General features: G+C 38.5%; 1 protein-coding gene and 1 long non-coding RNA gene across 7 annotated transcripts in view; one reads left to right on the top strand and one right to left on the bottom strand.

Moving 5' to 3' along the window:
* LOC129769000 (kelch-like protein 18) overlaps positions 1-4,098 on the bottom strand; it is a 36,541-nt gene extending 32,443 nt beyond the window's left edge. For 2 of the 6 annotated variants that reach the window (XM_055770987.1, XM_055770988.1), the window contains exons 1-6: positions 3,790-4,098; positions 3,599-3,729; positions 2,967-3,107; positions 2,305-2,786; positions 2,086-2,248; positions 1,972-2,021 (exon numbers count right to left, since the gene is read on the bottom strand). In XM_055770987.1, the coding sequence (XP_055626962.1) occupies positions 1,972-2,021; positions 2,086-2,248; positions 2,305-2,786; positions 2,967-3,107; positions 3,599-3,729; positions 3,790-3,924 (1,102 nt within the window). In that variant the 5' untranslated portion in view covers positions 3,925-4,098. Of the gene's footprint in view, positions 1-1,971; positions 2,022-2,085; positions 2,249-2,304; positions 2,787-2,966; positions 3,108-3,205; positions 3,410-3,439; positions 3,730-3,789 lie in introns of those variants that run through there. The other 4 variants (XM_055770985.1, XM_055770990.1, XM_055770991.1 and 1 more) reach the window with 3 other exon arrangements.
* Positions 4,099-6,347: 2,249 nt separating this feature from the next.
* Positions 6,348-7,388, top strand: LOC129769015 (uncharacterized). Its single transcript, XR_008741783.1, has 3 exons — positions 6,348-6,460; positions 6,520-6,954; positions 7,011-7,388. It is a non-coding gene; the product is annotated as an uncharacterized LOC129769015 (long non-coding RNA).
* Positions 7,389-15,587: the final 8,199 nt, after the last annotated feature.

Here is a 15,587-nt window from a genome sequence, read left to right as displayed (position 1 = left end):
AATATTCGGTATCCGGCCTATCCGGCCAATATTTGCTATCCAGTCGGATACCGGATCCGACTGGATAGCAATTATTGGCCGGATAGGCCGGATACCGTGTAATTACCGGATTTCCGTTTCATCTCTACTATTTACTATAAAAAAAGACAATAAATTAGGAATATTTTTTAAATATCTCGAGAATGGCTGCATTTAGGAGGAGATTGATGAGTTTTTTTTTATTTTGAATCACATCAGAACTCATAATTTGTGGCTAGAAATGATTGTTAACATACAAAAACTCGAAGTTTCGAAAAATCATAAAAAATCGATGTTCCACAAAGTTCGTCAGAAATAGTTTTACCAACATGGACTCATTCTTTAAGATTTCTACTGACTTCTATTTTATATGAAAAAATAAAAAATACATATATAAATTTAAAAAAAACAATAAATTAGAAATGTTGTTTTCAAATATCTCGAGAATGGCTGCATTTAGATGGAGATTAATAACGAGCTTTTCTATTTTAAATCACATCAGGATTCATAATTTGTGGCTAAAAATGGTTGTTAATAAACAAAAATTCGAAGTTTCCAAAATTCATAAAAAAACGATGTTCCGCAAAGTTTGTCAAAAATAGTTTTACCATCCTGTACCAATTTTTTAAATTTTCAACATATATGTATTTTAGATATTGCAAATTAAAGTTTTTTGTAAATAAAAAAATACTTTTTTTCTCAGTATATATTTTTTCACGTTTGGACATCAATACTCTATAACTCTTTCTAAGACACTATTTCGGTAGGACTCATAGTTTTTGAGATATAAATTATCAAAGATTTTTCTTACTAAAATCGATACGCTCTTTTCAAAAGTTACACTTGAGTCAAAAAATTTCCAAATGCTGTGGAAAGCTCATAATTCCTCTAACCCAAACGGAATACAAATTTCGTTCGAATCAAAAATACAAGTTCTCAAAATCTGAATTTTAGTTCGATTTCATTCGGAATTGCACTCATGTAACTGCCGACATGCCGTGCAGGCATTTAATTTAATTTATTTATTTATCTTCGATATAAAAATCGTACAGACATTTTCATGTTCTAAGTCTAAGTCTAAACACCATATCAGACACTTCGTTGAACTTATTACAGCAGACGTCCAGTGGATTGTTCATTCTGAAAATCTGACTGCCGCGTCACTCGAAGTGGTGTGTTGAAGCGAAGTTTCGCTAACAAGTCTGCGCAGTCGATGTGATCATTCAGAACATCAAAGACGAGTAATCGTTGAAGCAGTACTCGTTTCTTTGCTAATGTTGGCAGCTAATGTCAATCAACATACAACGGCTTTCGTATACTGGCATATTCGTCCTATCCCTCCAATTGAGATTACGAAGAGCATATCGAACAAAATGCTTCTGGACTCGTTCTATCCGATTTATGTGGACTGTATGGACTGTACCCCGTATTCCAACACACTACGACCAATGACCAATACAGCGATTTTAAACAGTAAATATCGTTAGTGTTTCGTTTCAAGAAACCTAGCATGGAATATGCTTTCGCAGTGACTGAAGCGACCGTAGTTTATTGCCTACGAGAATCTCCAGATGCTTCACGATATTCGTACGCTTCAAACTTGTTGTCCCCATTTTATAGTCGTATACAATCGGTGTTCGTGAGCAACTGAATGAATTTCAAATGTCTTCACATGATACGAAAAAATGTCTTCAAAAATCTTCACAATCATATCGAAGGAAACTAAAATTCACAACTCACTTTTGAACAAAGTTTGATAGCTTATGCAATGCTTATTCCAATTGGCATTGTTATATAGCGCATTTCATTAAACATACCTCGAAGTTTTGAAGTTTATTTCAATAAATGTGAACAAAGAATATATTTCGCAACAGCGAACTAAATTTCATAAGTTTAGAAATTTTTTATATACCGTTACCGTTGGCTTTATATACCGTTAATTGAATGTTTTACCTTGTTTCCACTTCTTTTGAACCGGGTCATATACTTCAACAGTTGACAAACTGAAAAAAATGGTGTTAATAGAATTAAAATTGGTTAGAATTATAAAACGGCAAGTACACATACCGTTCTGTTCCATTAAATCCTCCAAATGCATACAATTTTCCATCCATAACTGCAACGCCAACTCTCGAGCGCAGCATGGACATTGCTTCGCCCATTTTCCACTCTTTAGTGACAGGATCGTAAATTTCGACAGTACTCACAGATTCGCCATTTTTTGTCAACCCTGTGGGAAACATTACGATCCCTTATAACGAATCAAAAAAAAAATAGACTACAAACCTCCAACTGCAAATATTTGGCCTACAACATAATCGCAACATCGAGGTCTAGTTCGTGAAGCGGATACGAGAGCCCTCCGTTCTGGCATTAAATGAAAATCTCGTGCTTCATCGAGCAGATCTCGACACTTATGTGATGTTCGAATAAGTTCCTCTGTTGCAACATTATCCGCTAAAAATTGTGGCGACAACAGTGGCAATCGGATGCTCGCTAAAATGTTTGGCAAGTATCCAGCGCGTTTCTCCTGATCAGATTTAACCCATTTCATGCATGCCTCAAAGATGTATTCCTCCGACGGCACATTCAGTTCATCGCGATGTATTATATCTACTAGCTCATCGAAATTCAGTGCAAGAAACTCATCAGCAAATGCGACCTTTGAAAAATATTGATGTATATAACGATCTGCCGAGGTCACGAGTTGAGTGCAACCAAGCGTGTCAGCGAAATGACGGATGCCGAGCACATTTTGTGGATGAAATCTGAAAGTTGAGAAGTGCACGATTGATAATGCGCCAACATAAAATATATTTTTTTCGTTTCAAAAATTTCAAGCAGAGGTAGTATACAGAATTATTTATAACTGCGGTGACATAAGCACTATTTTTCTCGAATGAAGCAAAAATCAATAAAAAATTAAATCATAATATAGTATAATTTACCTGGTTTTTAAAAAATCTGCACAAGCATCTCTAACCTTGTTTAGTTGGAGAAAAGATGCCCCGACCATCAAACCCTGCACGTTTTGGTTGTCGATTTTAACCACTCCACTGTAGGCGAAGTTTATCAAACTCTCCAAAGCACTTCAAATGTGAAATGTATATTAGTTATTTCGTTCAACATAATTTGTCATTATTTTTGAACGATGTCTGTCGAAAATGTAATGATAAGGCAAACTAACCGATACGGTCTCACGGTTACCATTGAAATAGACCTGTAGCGATTTCCAACATGAGAAAGAACTCTCGACTATTTCTAAACTAGTTTTTCACACTTCATTAGATGTCATGGAACCAAAAAAAAATAGAAGGAAAAGCGATGCTGGGGCGCAAAATTTCGAAAAAAAAGGTTCCTATAGTTGTACGATGGTCTAGTATGTACATGATATTACACAATTAGCTGGATACTTTCTTACGGTTCATGTTCCCTTGATAAATGAGATGAACGGTGTTGTGGGGAATCCCAAGTTGAATATCTCACAGATGCCAAAGTGATACCATATTGAGAAGTATATCAAAACTCCCACACATTACTTCTTGGTCAGACTTCGTATGACAAAATAATAGAATCTCACTGAGGTTCAATTTCTTTCATAGTTATTTCTTTGATCCTACTTTCAGCCATGTTATGCGTAAACATAGCGTAGAAATAGGGAATTGTCGCTGCCAATACAATCCGATGCGCCGAAAAGGAATGATTATCGACCTGTAAACGAAAAACGGGAGTCAATTGCTAATGTTCATATACACTGTTATTAGGGCTCACCTTGAGAGTGACATCGCATAGTTTACCTTGTCTACGGATTTCTTTCATAAGAGGAAAACTTTCAGCAAACATACTATCCTGTTTGAAAAGGATGTATGAATTCTCTTCGGCAACTAAATCGCATGACGTATCCATATCCGAAATAGTTATTCCGAAAACTCTACTTTAGTAGCACTATCTGTTTTGAAACATGCGAAAATTTAATGGCACACAAAAATATCCAGTTGCTAATATTTTCAGTTTAGATTGGTTTACTGTAAATTCACTGTATCAAAATATTTTGAAGGGAGGCATCAGCACATATTTCTGGTCGAAAATTAAATAAGTCGAAAGAAAACGTCATTCTACCAAATAGTTGATATAACAGCCCACATTCCGTTTTGCCTGCCAAGATCGGGTCGATGAAATGTCAACAATCGACCTCAAATGCTGCCACCTTGCAATCGAGTTATCGACCTTTCATATGCATTCATCGAACAACTTGACGCCACTTTTTCGCCAACATGTGCAAGGCGTCGACCTGCTTGCAGCGCTGCTTCCAGCACTGCTTGCCGCTTGTTTGTATTGGTTTGTTATTGAAAATGAAAAGGAAATACATTGATCGATTTTAATCATTTTATTGAAGAAAAATAATAAAAAACCATGTATAATAAAAATAAGGTATATAATGGAATCGGTGCATCCGGGTTGTCTGGATAGACGATTCAAATCCGACTGAGTACATTGATGAATACCTCCTTGCCCTTGATGACACAGATATGTGGCTGAGGAGGATTCTTCAATGTGCGTGAAGCACGGGATCTCCGATGGGGAAAATTGCTCGAAATACTATCGATGGCCAGGTCCTGCTGCTGTTGCTGTTGATGCTATTCCCCGGAATAGCACCCTGGACTTAAAGGATACTGCTGCGGGAAAGCTGATGCTGTTGGCTGGTGTGACAGAAGTGGAAATAAGCAATGTGGTGATGAGGGAAATCATCTTTCTCACTCGCCGATTGATTGAGTCGGATGTATTCATAGCTGAAACAAAATAAAATTATTAGTAAGTGAAAAGCAGAAATGAATTCCCTACTCACCAGTTATATGATCCGGATAAAAATGCGAACATTAAAATATCATGCGACTACGTTCGCTAACCTCGCCTATTTTCATTCTTCTATACTACGGAATCAGTGCATTCGGGTTCCTCCGGGGTGGTAATTCAGCTGAGCAAGTTGATAAATACCTCCTTGTCGTTGAGTTTTCGTGTCTGAAGAGGATTTTTGAATGTGCGCGAAGCACGGAACCTCTAATGGGAAAAGTTCTTCGCAATACCATACCATGGTCAAATTCTGCTGCTGCTGCTGTTAATGCTGTCCCCCGAGATTGCCAACAGGGGTTGGAGGTAACTGCTGCAGGAAAACGGATGTTGTTGGCTGCTGTGATAAAAGTGGAAATCCGCACTGTGCTGATGGGAGAAATCATCTTTCTCACTTACCGATTGATGGAAGCGAACGAGTCGAATGTATTCATAGCTGATAAGACAAGATAAAATAAATAATAATTAAAAAGCCGAAATATATTTCATACTCACCAGTTGTATGATCCATTTGTTTTTGTTTGAGATGACAATTTAGCGGAGTGGAAAAAAGAACCACCAGTGATGCCATTTGGTTTGTTTAATTATTCAGTATTTTCGACTAACGAACTATCCGCGTTGACGATATTGGGGAATAGGCATGACAGTATGGATTTGCAGAAGGAATGAATACACTTTTAAAATGAAAATTATGAATGAACATGCTTTTTCCATAATCAAATTAGTACTCTATGTAAGTGAAAATCACCATTGCCTGCAAGTGGTGAAAAAACATCATAAAAAAATATGTTTTGAGATAATTTTATATTATAATGACAAGTTTTTTTGAGAATATCTGAACGTCTATAGAAAATAATTCAAATTAGGGTCATGACAACGTACTTTAAGTAGAAAAAATTACACAAAGAAAAAAATTTCATACAAATTTTAGCAAATATAAACTGATTCGGGCCGACTAATATGATAGAGAATAGTTTGCCTCACACAAACTAATTCCCACAATCCAATCGACGAAAAAAACATCGACCTAACAACGACCGTAACGCTGTTACCTATTCACGATAACGACGATTAGGTATCGACATCTGGATACGGCATTAGTTTGTATGAGGCAAGCTATTCTCTATCATATTAGTCGGCCCGAATCAGTTTATATTTGCTAAAATTTGTATGAAATTTTTTTCTTGGTATAATTTTTTCTACTTAAAGTACGTTGTCATGACCATAACTTGAATTATTTTCTATAGACGTTCGGATATTCTCAAAAAAACTTGTCATTATAATATAAAATTATCTCAAAACATATTTTTTATGACATTTTTTCACCACTTGCAGGCAATGGTGATTTTCACTTACATAGAGTACTAATTTGATTAAGGAAAAATCATGTTCATTCATAATTTTCATTTTAAAAGTGTATTCATTCCTTCTGCAAATCCATACTGTCATGCCTATTCCCCACTATCGCCAACGCGGATAGTTCGTTAGTCGAAAATACTGAATAATTAAACAAACCAAATGGCATCACTGGTGGTTCTTTTTTCCACTCCGCTATACTGTCATCTCAAACAAAAACAAATGGATCATACAACTGGTGAGTATGAAATATATTTCGGCTTTTTAATTATTAATTATTTTATCTTGTCTTATCAGCTATGAATACATTCGACTCGTTTGCTTCCATCAATCGGTAAGTGAGAAAGATGATTTCTCCCATCACCACAGTGCGGATTTCCACTTCTATCACAGCAGCCAACAACATCCGTTTTCCTGCAGCAGTAACCTCCAACCCCTGTTGGCAATGCCGGGGGACAGCATTAACAGCAGCAGCAGAATTTGACCATGGTATGGTATTGCGAAGAACTTTCCCCATTAGAGGTTCCGTGCTTCGTGCACATTCAAAAATCCTCTTCAGACACGAAAACTCAACGACAAGGAGGTATTTATCAACTTGCTCAGCTGAATTACCACTCCGGAGGAACCCGAATGCACTGATTCCGTTGTATAGTAGAATGAAAACAGGCGAGGTAAGCGAACGTAATCGCATGATATTTTAATGTTCGCATTTTTATCCGGATCATACAACTGGTGAGTAGGGAATTCATTTCTGCTTTTCACTTACTAATCATTTTATTTTGTTTCAGCTATGAATACATCCGACTCAATCAATCGGCGAGTGAGAAAGATGATTTCCCTCATCACCACATTGCTTATTTCTACTTCTGTCACACCAGCCAACAGCATCAGCTTTCCCGCAGCAGTATCCTTTAAGACCAGGGTGCTATTCCGGGGAACAGCATCAACAGCAACAGTATCAGGACCTGGCCATCGATAGTATTTCGAGCAATTTTCCCCATCGGAGATCCCGTGCTTCACGCACATTGCAGAATCCTCCTCAGCCACATATCTGTGTCATCAAGGGCAAGGAGGTATTCATCAATGTACTCAGTCGGATTTGAATCGTCAATCCAGACAACCCGGATGCACCGATTCCATTATATACATTATTATTTTTATTATACATGGATTTTTATTATTTTTTTCAAAAATGATTAAAATCGATCAATGTATTTCCTTTTCATGTTTCATAACAAACCAATACAAACAAGAGACGATCAGTGTTGGAAGCAGCGTTACATGCAGGTCGACGCCTTGCACATGTTGGCAAAAAAGTGGCGTCAAGTTGTTCGATGAATGCATATGAAAGGTCGATAAATCGATTGCAAGGTGGCAGCATTTGAGGTCGATTGTTGACATTTCATCGACCCGATCTTGGCAGGCAAAACGGATTGTGGGTTGTGGGAGGTGATTTAGTTTTGACGTAGGATTATGTCTTTCAGTGAGGAAACCGAGTCGGAAAATATTTGTCCATGTAATTTTCACGATAAATTAACGTTTTTGTGGTTTAGAAATTTGTTACATGGATTCATATTTTCTATGTAAAATTACTTAACAGTAAAGAAGAAAAATCAGCTGAATAGATATTTCGTCAGTTATGTTCGGCCTAGGCCGAGGACATAGTAAAGGATATTGTTCACGAATGTGAAAATCAAATGCAAACCGCCCAGACCTGTCATAGTAAACCGCGTCTGAACGCATATGATATTAGGCTGTCAAAAAAGTCCTGCGGTATTTTTTTTTGAATTTTCATTTGTTCATAAAATTAGTTACAATCATCTGTTTTAAGTCAAATATGCGCCGTTTTGTTCGATGACTTGTTCCCAACGAGATGCCAACTTCATAATACCCCTGTTGTAGAAGCTCGCTTCCTTATTGACAAAAAACTCGGATAGCCAATTTTCACAGGCCTCTTTTGTGGCTAACTTCTAACTACCTAGCTCGTTCGCCATGGACAAAAACAGGTGGTAGTCACTTGCTGCAAGGTCCGGACTATACGGCGGATGCAAAAGAACCTCCCATCCGAGCTCCCGGAGCTTCTGGCACGTCACCAAAGAAGTGTGTGGCCTGGCATTGTCCTGATGGAAGACAATGCGGTCTCTGTTTATCAAAGATGGCCTCTTCTTCATGAGTGCTACCTTCAAGCGGTCCAGTTGTTGGCAGTACAGGTCCGAATTGAGCGTTTGGCCATAAGAAAGCAGCTCATAATAGATTATTCCTTGACAATCCCACCAAACACACAGCAGAACCTTCCTGGCCGTTAATGAGGGCTTGGCCACCGTCTGAGCCGCTTCAGCGGGCTCCGACCACGACCGTTTGCGCTTCACGTTGTCGTAAGTGACCCACTTTTCATCGCCAGTCACCATCCGCTTCAGTAACGGGTCGATTTTGTTGCGATTCAGCAGCGATTCACATGCGTCGAAACGGTCAAAGATGTTTTTTTGCGTCAACGTGTGTGGCACCCATCGAGCTTCTTTGTGAATCAAAGCTTCTTCAAATGGTTAATAACGGTTTGATGACTTATCCCCTGCTCATGGCCGATGCTACGGCTGCTACTATGCCGGTCTTTCTCGGCTAATTCAGCGATTTTGTCGCAATTTTCGACGAAAGGCCTTCCGGAGCGTGGCGCATCTTCGACGACCTCTACACCAGAACGAAAACGTTGAAACCATCGTTGTGCGGTGGAAATGGAAACTGTATCGGGTCCATAAACTGCACAAATTTTATTGGCAGCTTGAGATGCATTTTTGCCTTTGTCATAGTAGTACTGTAAAATATGTCGGATTTTCTCTTTATTTTGCTCCATATTTGCGACACTATCACCCTTATTCTCATTTACAGCCGTATCCGTATATTCATTCGTCGGATACGATACGTCGTCATAGGAAAAGCCATTCTGATTTACGGCCGTATTTCTGTGTACTAGATTTTATTTTGGTAAACTGTTTTATCGACGGCAGATATTTTTCTTGTTTACACTTCTGTTCTGTTTTGATTTGAGATTCGCAGTCTTTAGGTTTTCAAGTGAATCATAAGGTGTTTTTTTAAATTAACGCAAATGCACTCGCGAGTCGCGACTTATTGTGCTATTCACCAAGATCTGAAGGAACGACACATCAAAACTCACAAAATAAATTTGAAGGATAGAACTTTCTTAAAATCGGCTGGAAACAGTATAACGTTGAGATAGAAGCAACGATGTTGATCCCGATGCCAACTCCACTTGGGGGAGTAATTGTTATTGGATAAGAATCGGTAGTATACCACGATGACGATTGAAGCAGGCAAGTTGGTGCACAAAAGGTATGGAACGGCCAATTGCCCATGTTCACAATAATAACATTGTTTTCCCTTAACACTGCCACACTAGATTATGATGTAACATGTCTGAACATCTCTCCCTTGGACGAAAGCTTTAGCCGTTCGGAACTGGTTGCCCTTAATTATTGTGTGTCCTCGGAGACGGTTATATGTTTTACTTCGTCATGAAGAAAAATACAGACCAACACCTCCTGATTGTCAACTGTTGCCGCTGGGTGCACTGTTCCAAGTATGCGTTCCAAATGGTCACCCTAACTCAACTTGACGTCAAATGTCATCGACGAACGCACGGGGTGAGAGCTGTCAGTGAAAAGAAGAAAAAGAGAAAAACTACTTCCGCCAACGAACGCGAAAAAACGTACACTTTGTTTATTGCTGCTAAGAACCCGGTGTCCGAAACAGAAATCGTGGTTTTTTTCGCCCCAACAAATCTTTAAAACATTCGTAATGAGTGAAAATCGCGAAAATGAGCATGAATTATACCGCACCCCGGCAAAGAATCAGACGGGAGGTTGCGTGAATTGCTCGCGCCCCGTTACGTATGATAATTTCGTGCAGTGTGATCAGTGCGATGATTGGTGGCACATGCGTTGTGCAGGAGTCACGGATTCGGTTGCTGAAAGGCCGTGGACATGCCGAAACTGTCTGCCTCTTAGTGTTCGCACAAAATCTAGCAACAATTCTGCTCGCATCGCTCTGAGATTGCAGAAGCTGGAGGAGGAACGCGCCCTACAGCAGCGCGCGTTGGAAAAGGCAATCGATTTGGACAAGAAGCTGATGGAGGAGAAGTATATGCTACTCGAGCAACAACTGGAGGAGGAGCAGGACAAAGCGAGCAACCGCAGCCGCGTGAGCCGAAGGGAAAGTCTGCAACGTGTGATGAAATGGGTGGAACAACAACCGGATAATTGCACAACTGGTAAAGAAGCGGCCGGAGGAGATCAGTTGTCAGTGGAAGGCAAATTGACAAAGTCAACTTAACTAGTCGGAATAATACGAACTGTGCAGGTGGACAGCACATTCTGACGCAGCCGAATGACGGAGCGACGAATAGTTTGCAGCCCTGTGGAAATCAGCAGCGATATACTGGCGCGATTCTCAAAACGGTTCCGAAGTTGAATTTCGATGTAACGACTACTGTAAGTAAACTGTTTCCCTCTGTGCCCCCCGTACTGCCATCAGGTAAGCCATTAGTTAGTCCCATCATGAATCAGAACTTTTCTACTCAACCTAAAAATGTATATCGAGAACCAATAACAAATTTCGAGTCAACTTATCCGAAATACGATATGAGTTTGACAAAACATATTGGGACTGAGCCTATTTCCCAAGGTCATCCTACATTAACGGTTCCTTTATCGATACCTGGCCAACTTGAATGTGCTCCTCGAGCCAATAATTATCAACATGATATCCAGCCGAATGCATTGCAAGCATCAGGTCTTTCCCCCTCGCAGTTAGCCGCCATTCAAGTGATGGCTCGCGATTTACCACTTTTCTCTGGTAATCCAGAGGACTGGCCGATCTTTATAAGTAGCTTTACCAACACCACGCTGGCATGTGGGTACTCCAGTGCTGAGAATCTGGCGCGCCTCCAGCGATGTTTGAAGGGTCACGCCTACGAATCCGTAAAAAGTAGGTTGCTTCTTCCTGAATCGGTGCCGCAAGTTATTGACACCCTGCGTTGGTTGTATGGTCGGCCCGAATTATTGATACACGCTTTACTGCTAAAGGTACGAAGTGTTGCACCGCCTAAGGCTGATAAGTTGGAGACCATTATTGACTTCGGAATGGCAGTACGCACTCTGTGCGACCATTTGGAAGCTGCCAGACTAACAGATCATCTTTCCAACCCAACTCTGTTGATGGAATTGGTTGAAAAGCTACCTCCACACATCAAGATGCAATGGGCGCAGTACATGCAACAGCAAACGATTATCAACCTCAAGACTTTCAGCGATTTTATGTACGGGATTGTCACAGCGGTGAGCAAAGTAACTATGTACGTTGGTGCAGGCTATAGTGGTCAACAGAAGCAGCACCAGAAGGGTACAGTCAACACTCACACCAGAGAAGTAGAGTCGCTTAGTGAACCAGTCAGCCACAATGTACGAGTTTGTATTTGCTGTAAAGAATCAGATCACCGAATAGCTGAGTGTATCATGTTCAAAGCGTATTCCATAAACGATAGATGGAAGTTTGCACAAACTAACGGTTTATGCCGGTGTTGCCTAAACGCACACGGTAGAAGGAGCTGCAGAAATGCGAAACAATGCGTGATAGAAGGATGTCAGTACCGTCATCATCCGCTATTACATTCGAACCATTCCAACGGTCAGTCTATTCAAAGTTTATCTACGGTGCAGAATCACGTTCATCAACGCTACAAACAAACTCTTCTATTCCGAATCGTTCCGGTGATTATCTCAGGACCACGTGGATCCATCGAAACATTTGCCTTCTTGGACGATGGGTCAGATTTGTCGCTGGTCGAGAGTGACCTGGTGGAACAATTGGGTATCGATGGATGGACGAAACCATTGTGTTTAAAATGGACAGGGAACGTCACCAGAGTCGAGCCGGATTCAAAACAAGTTCGAGTTTCGATTAGAGGAGTTGATAGTCAAAAACAGTTGTACCTCAACGATCTTCGCACCATGAAAGAACTTACATTGCCGGAACAGAACCTCAATTATGAAGATTTGTCACAACGTTACCGTTATCTCCAGGGTCTGCCAGTAGTAAGCTACAAAAAGGCTGTTCCCCGTATGTTAATTGGAGTTAACAATGTAAATCTTACGATTCCTCTACAAGTGAAAGAAGGCAAAAAGGGCGAGCCCATTGCTGTTAAAACGAGGTTAGGATGGAGCATTTTTGGTGGTAACAGTGAGGAAGCAACGCACAGGTTAAATTTCCACACATGTGAATGCGCAAATGATTTATACAACGCAGACTATTTCACAATGGAAGATGCAGGTGTGAAACCAAAACCAGCTCCAGAGTTCGAAGAACAAAAATCTGCTGAGAAAAACATGAAGCAAACGACCTTACGTGTTGGTGACAGGTTCAGAGGTCCGCAATTTCTTCGTCTGCCCGAGAAAGAGTGGCCAAAGCAGGCGGAGTCACTGGATCAACCGGAAGGAAAATTGCGCTCTTCAAAGTTCAAAGTTCAGCAATTCCAGTGCAGTGGGAAGAGTGTCCTTATGAAATAGACTTGCTATCACGATCTCAAATGGAGCTACACAAAACCTAGGTAGTGCGGACTGAATCAAAACGGCTGTCAAAAAAGATCCAATTGAAATGTCAAAAGAGATCCAACGATCAGGAGTGTTATTTTTCTTATGATAATCAACACTATAAAAAGGGTATTGTTATCAAGGGCAAAAATAATTAAAATTATAATATGAACGAACTACATTTTTCCGTCAATTGTTTAATAAACCATTGCATCCCTGAAAGAGCATCTCAGCCTTTCACTGAGCTACGCATTTTTAATGTTCCCTTTCTTTAACAAAACGTTTTTCCGAACGAAATAAAAACAAACGAAGTCAGAGTCACGTAAATGTTTTTTCCTGCGATTTGAAAATATTCGATAAAAAGTGGAACGAAGAGATGCCAGATGATTTTTGAAAAAAGTCTGTAAAAACATGTGAATGCCTGTTAAAAATGTGGTAAAGTCTGTAAAAGTGTGCAGATCTATAGAAATGTCTTTTAACGTTAATTTTCACATTCATTAATACTTTGTACATCGCGATGCACGTGACATTGTATTTTGTATATATATACAGCCATTCTATGCTAAACCGATATAGTGGTTCTCAGATTTTCGTCAAAAGTGGTAATTTTGTTCTTTATCGCAAAACATTAGACCGGTATTTTTTTTTTTCATTAGGGTACCCATTTCCATTTTAGGGTGGTTCAAAAAATCAATTTTTTCCACTTTTTCCCAAAAATTACTTTTTTTAAAAATTCATAACATTCGAGCCACATACATACGACATATCAAATTGAAGCCAATGAGTTTTAATTGAAAAATATTGAACATGCAGAGAATATGGATCCTATTTTCGTAATTATTGATTGTAGTCGTTTTTTAATGTTTTCATGGCTTTGGACTAGGGGGCGCTATATTTTTTTTCTTGAAAGCTGAATTTTTTACATAAAATATCTCTATATCAGAGATGCTATTTTTTTCGTTTTTGAGATATGATTTTTCGAAACTAATCGATGGTTCGAAAAACAATTTTTCCCCATTTTCCCACTACAAAAAGTCATAACTTTTGAACTATTGGACCGATTCATATCATCGACATATCAAATTGAAGCTTACGAGTTATTTTTCTTTGAAAAAATATTACTTTCGCGAAAAAAATTAACTTTTGTTTTTGTAATTATTGATTGTGTTAGTTTTTCATAGTTTTCTAGGTTAAAGATAGAGGGCGCTATATTTTTTTATATTTTTATGGAAAGCTGAGAATTATTTAATTAACATATCTCGATATCGGAGATGCTATAATTATCGTTTTTAAGTTATAATTTTGTAAATTTAACATGTTTTAAGTCTTCGATCAATATTCCTATGTGACTAAACTAGACCTATGCGACTAGAATTCAATCTTCCCGCAAGTGTGATTTTTTTTTCAAATTTTTCTCATTGACTTCAATTTAATATATCGATCATCTAAATCGGTTCAGTAGTTCAAATGTTATGATTTTTTGCAGAAAGTCATTTTTGGACAAAGGGGGAAAAATGATTTTTCGAACCACCGGTTAACTTTGAAAATGAAAAAATTGCATCGCTGATATCGAGATATGTTATGTAAAAAATTATCAGCTTTGTCATTAGTCATTAGGCTATGTCATTAGTTCCAGTTTTATATGTCGATCGTCTAAATCGGTTCAGTGATTCAAAAGTTATTAATTTTCATTTGTCATTTTTGGGAAAAAGTGGAAAAAAGTGATTTTTCGGATCACCCTGAAATGGAAATGGGCACCCTAATGAAAAAAACAACAAATACGGGTCTAATGTTTTGCGATAAAGAACAAAATTACGACTTTTGACGAAAATCTGAGAACCACTATATCGGTTTTGCGTGGAATGGCTGTATATATACCCGGCAAACGTTCCCAGCAAACATTAAATCGTATAATTTTGCACGTGCCAAGTCTTACAAGAAATCCGAATAAATCATTATCGCATATAATATCAATCAAAGTATGTATCGTGTATATTTGAAATCGCATAAAATGTAAAAACTCGATTTTATATACCATTATCAAATTAAGTCGCAATTCGGTATAATAAACATATATTTTATGATGTACATTGTCGTAAAATATATTTAATCCGCATCATATGCGTATATTACGCTGATGCAGTTTGTGTGTCGTATAAGCGTATAATTTAAATCGATTCAGTACTGTAGTAAATCGTGTTGCATGCTGAAGAAAATCATGAAACAGTAAATCATATTAGATCCTAATAAAGAACATATTACATCATATTGAAATGTCAATGAAATGCTGATGCACTCGAAAGTTTTAACTGCTGTTGAATCAAATTTCAGATAGCCGCACGAGATAGCTGGTGGATGATAATCCAGACGACCGGAGTTCGAACCCACATCGCAGCAGTTTTCACCAAACATCAATCTGTGCCATTTTAAACATTCATATTCCACTCCCAACACAAGTCAATCAAACAATTATTATTTCTACAAACATAAATACTCATATATAAAAATGGCGATTCATGAGACTATAATAAATATTTCACGAAAATATTTTGCGCCATTTGTTTTTTTTCTATGTATGTAATAAATCGTATATGATATGGCAAAAGTCGTATTTGGTGCTTTGACAATTCATGAATATATTCATATTAGATCGCAATGCAATTCAACATAATCGCTATTAGAGCCGATCAAAGTTGCCAATCATGTATATGGCCATGTATGTATATGGCCTCCACTTTTGCATGCATATAACCTTTATGCGCATTA

This window comes from Toxorhynchites rutilus, chromosome 2 (genome assembly GCF_029784135.1).
Source record: "Toxorhynchites rutilus septentrionalis strain SRP chromosome 2, ASM2978413v1, whole genome shotgun sequence".
NCBI classification, from domain to species: domain Eukaryota; kingdom Metazoa; phylum Arthropoda; class Insecta; order Diptera; family Culicidae; genus Toxorhynchites; species Toxorhynchites rutilus.
Note: the sequence above shows the minus strand (reverse complement) of the source record. Positions and strands in the feature narration are given on the sequence as shown.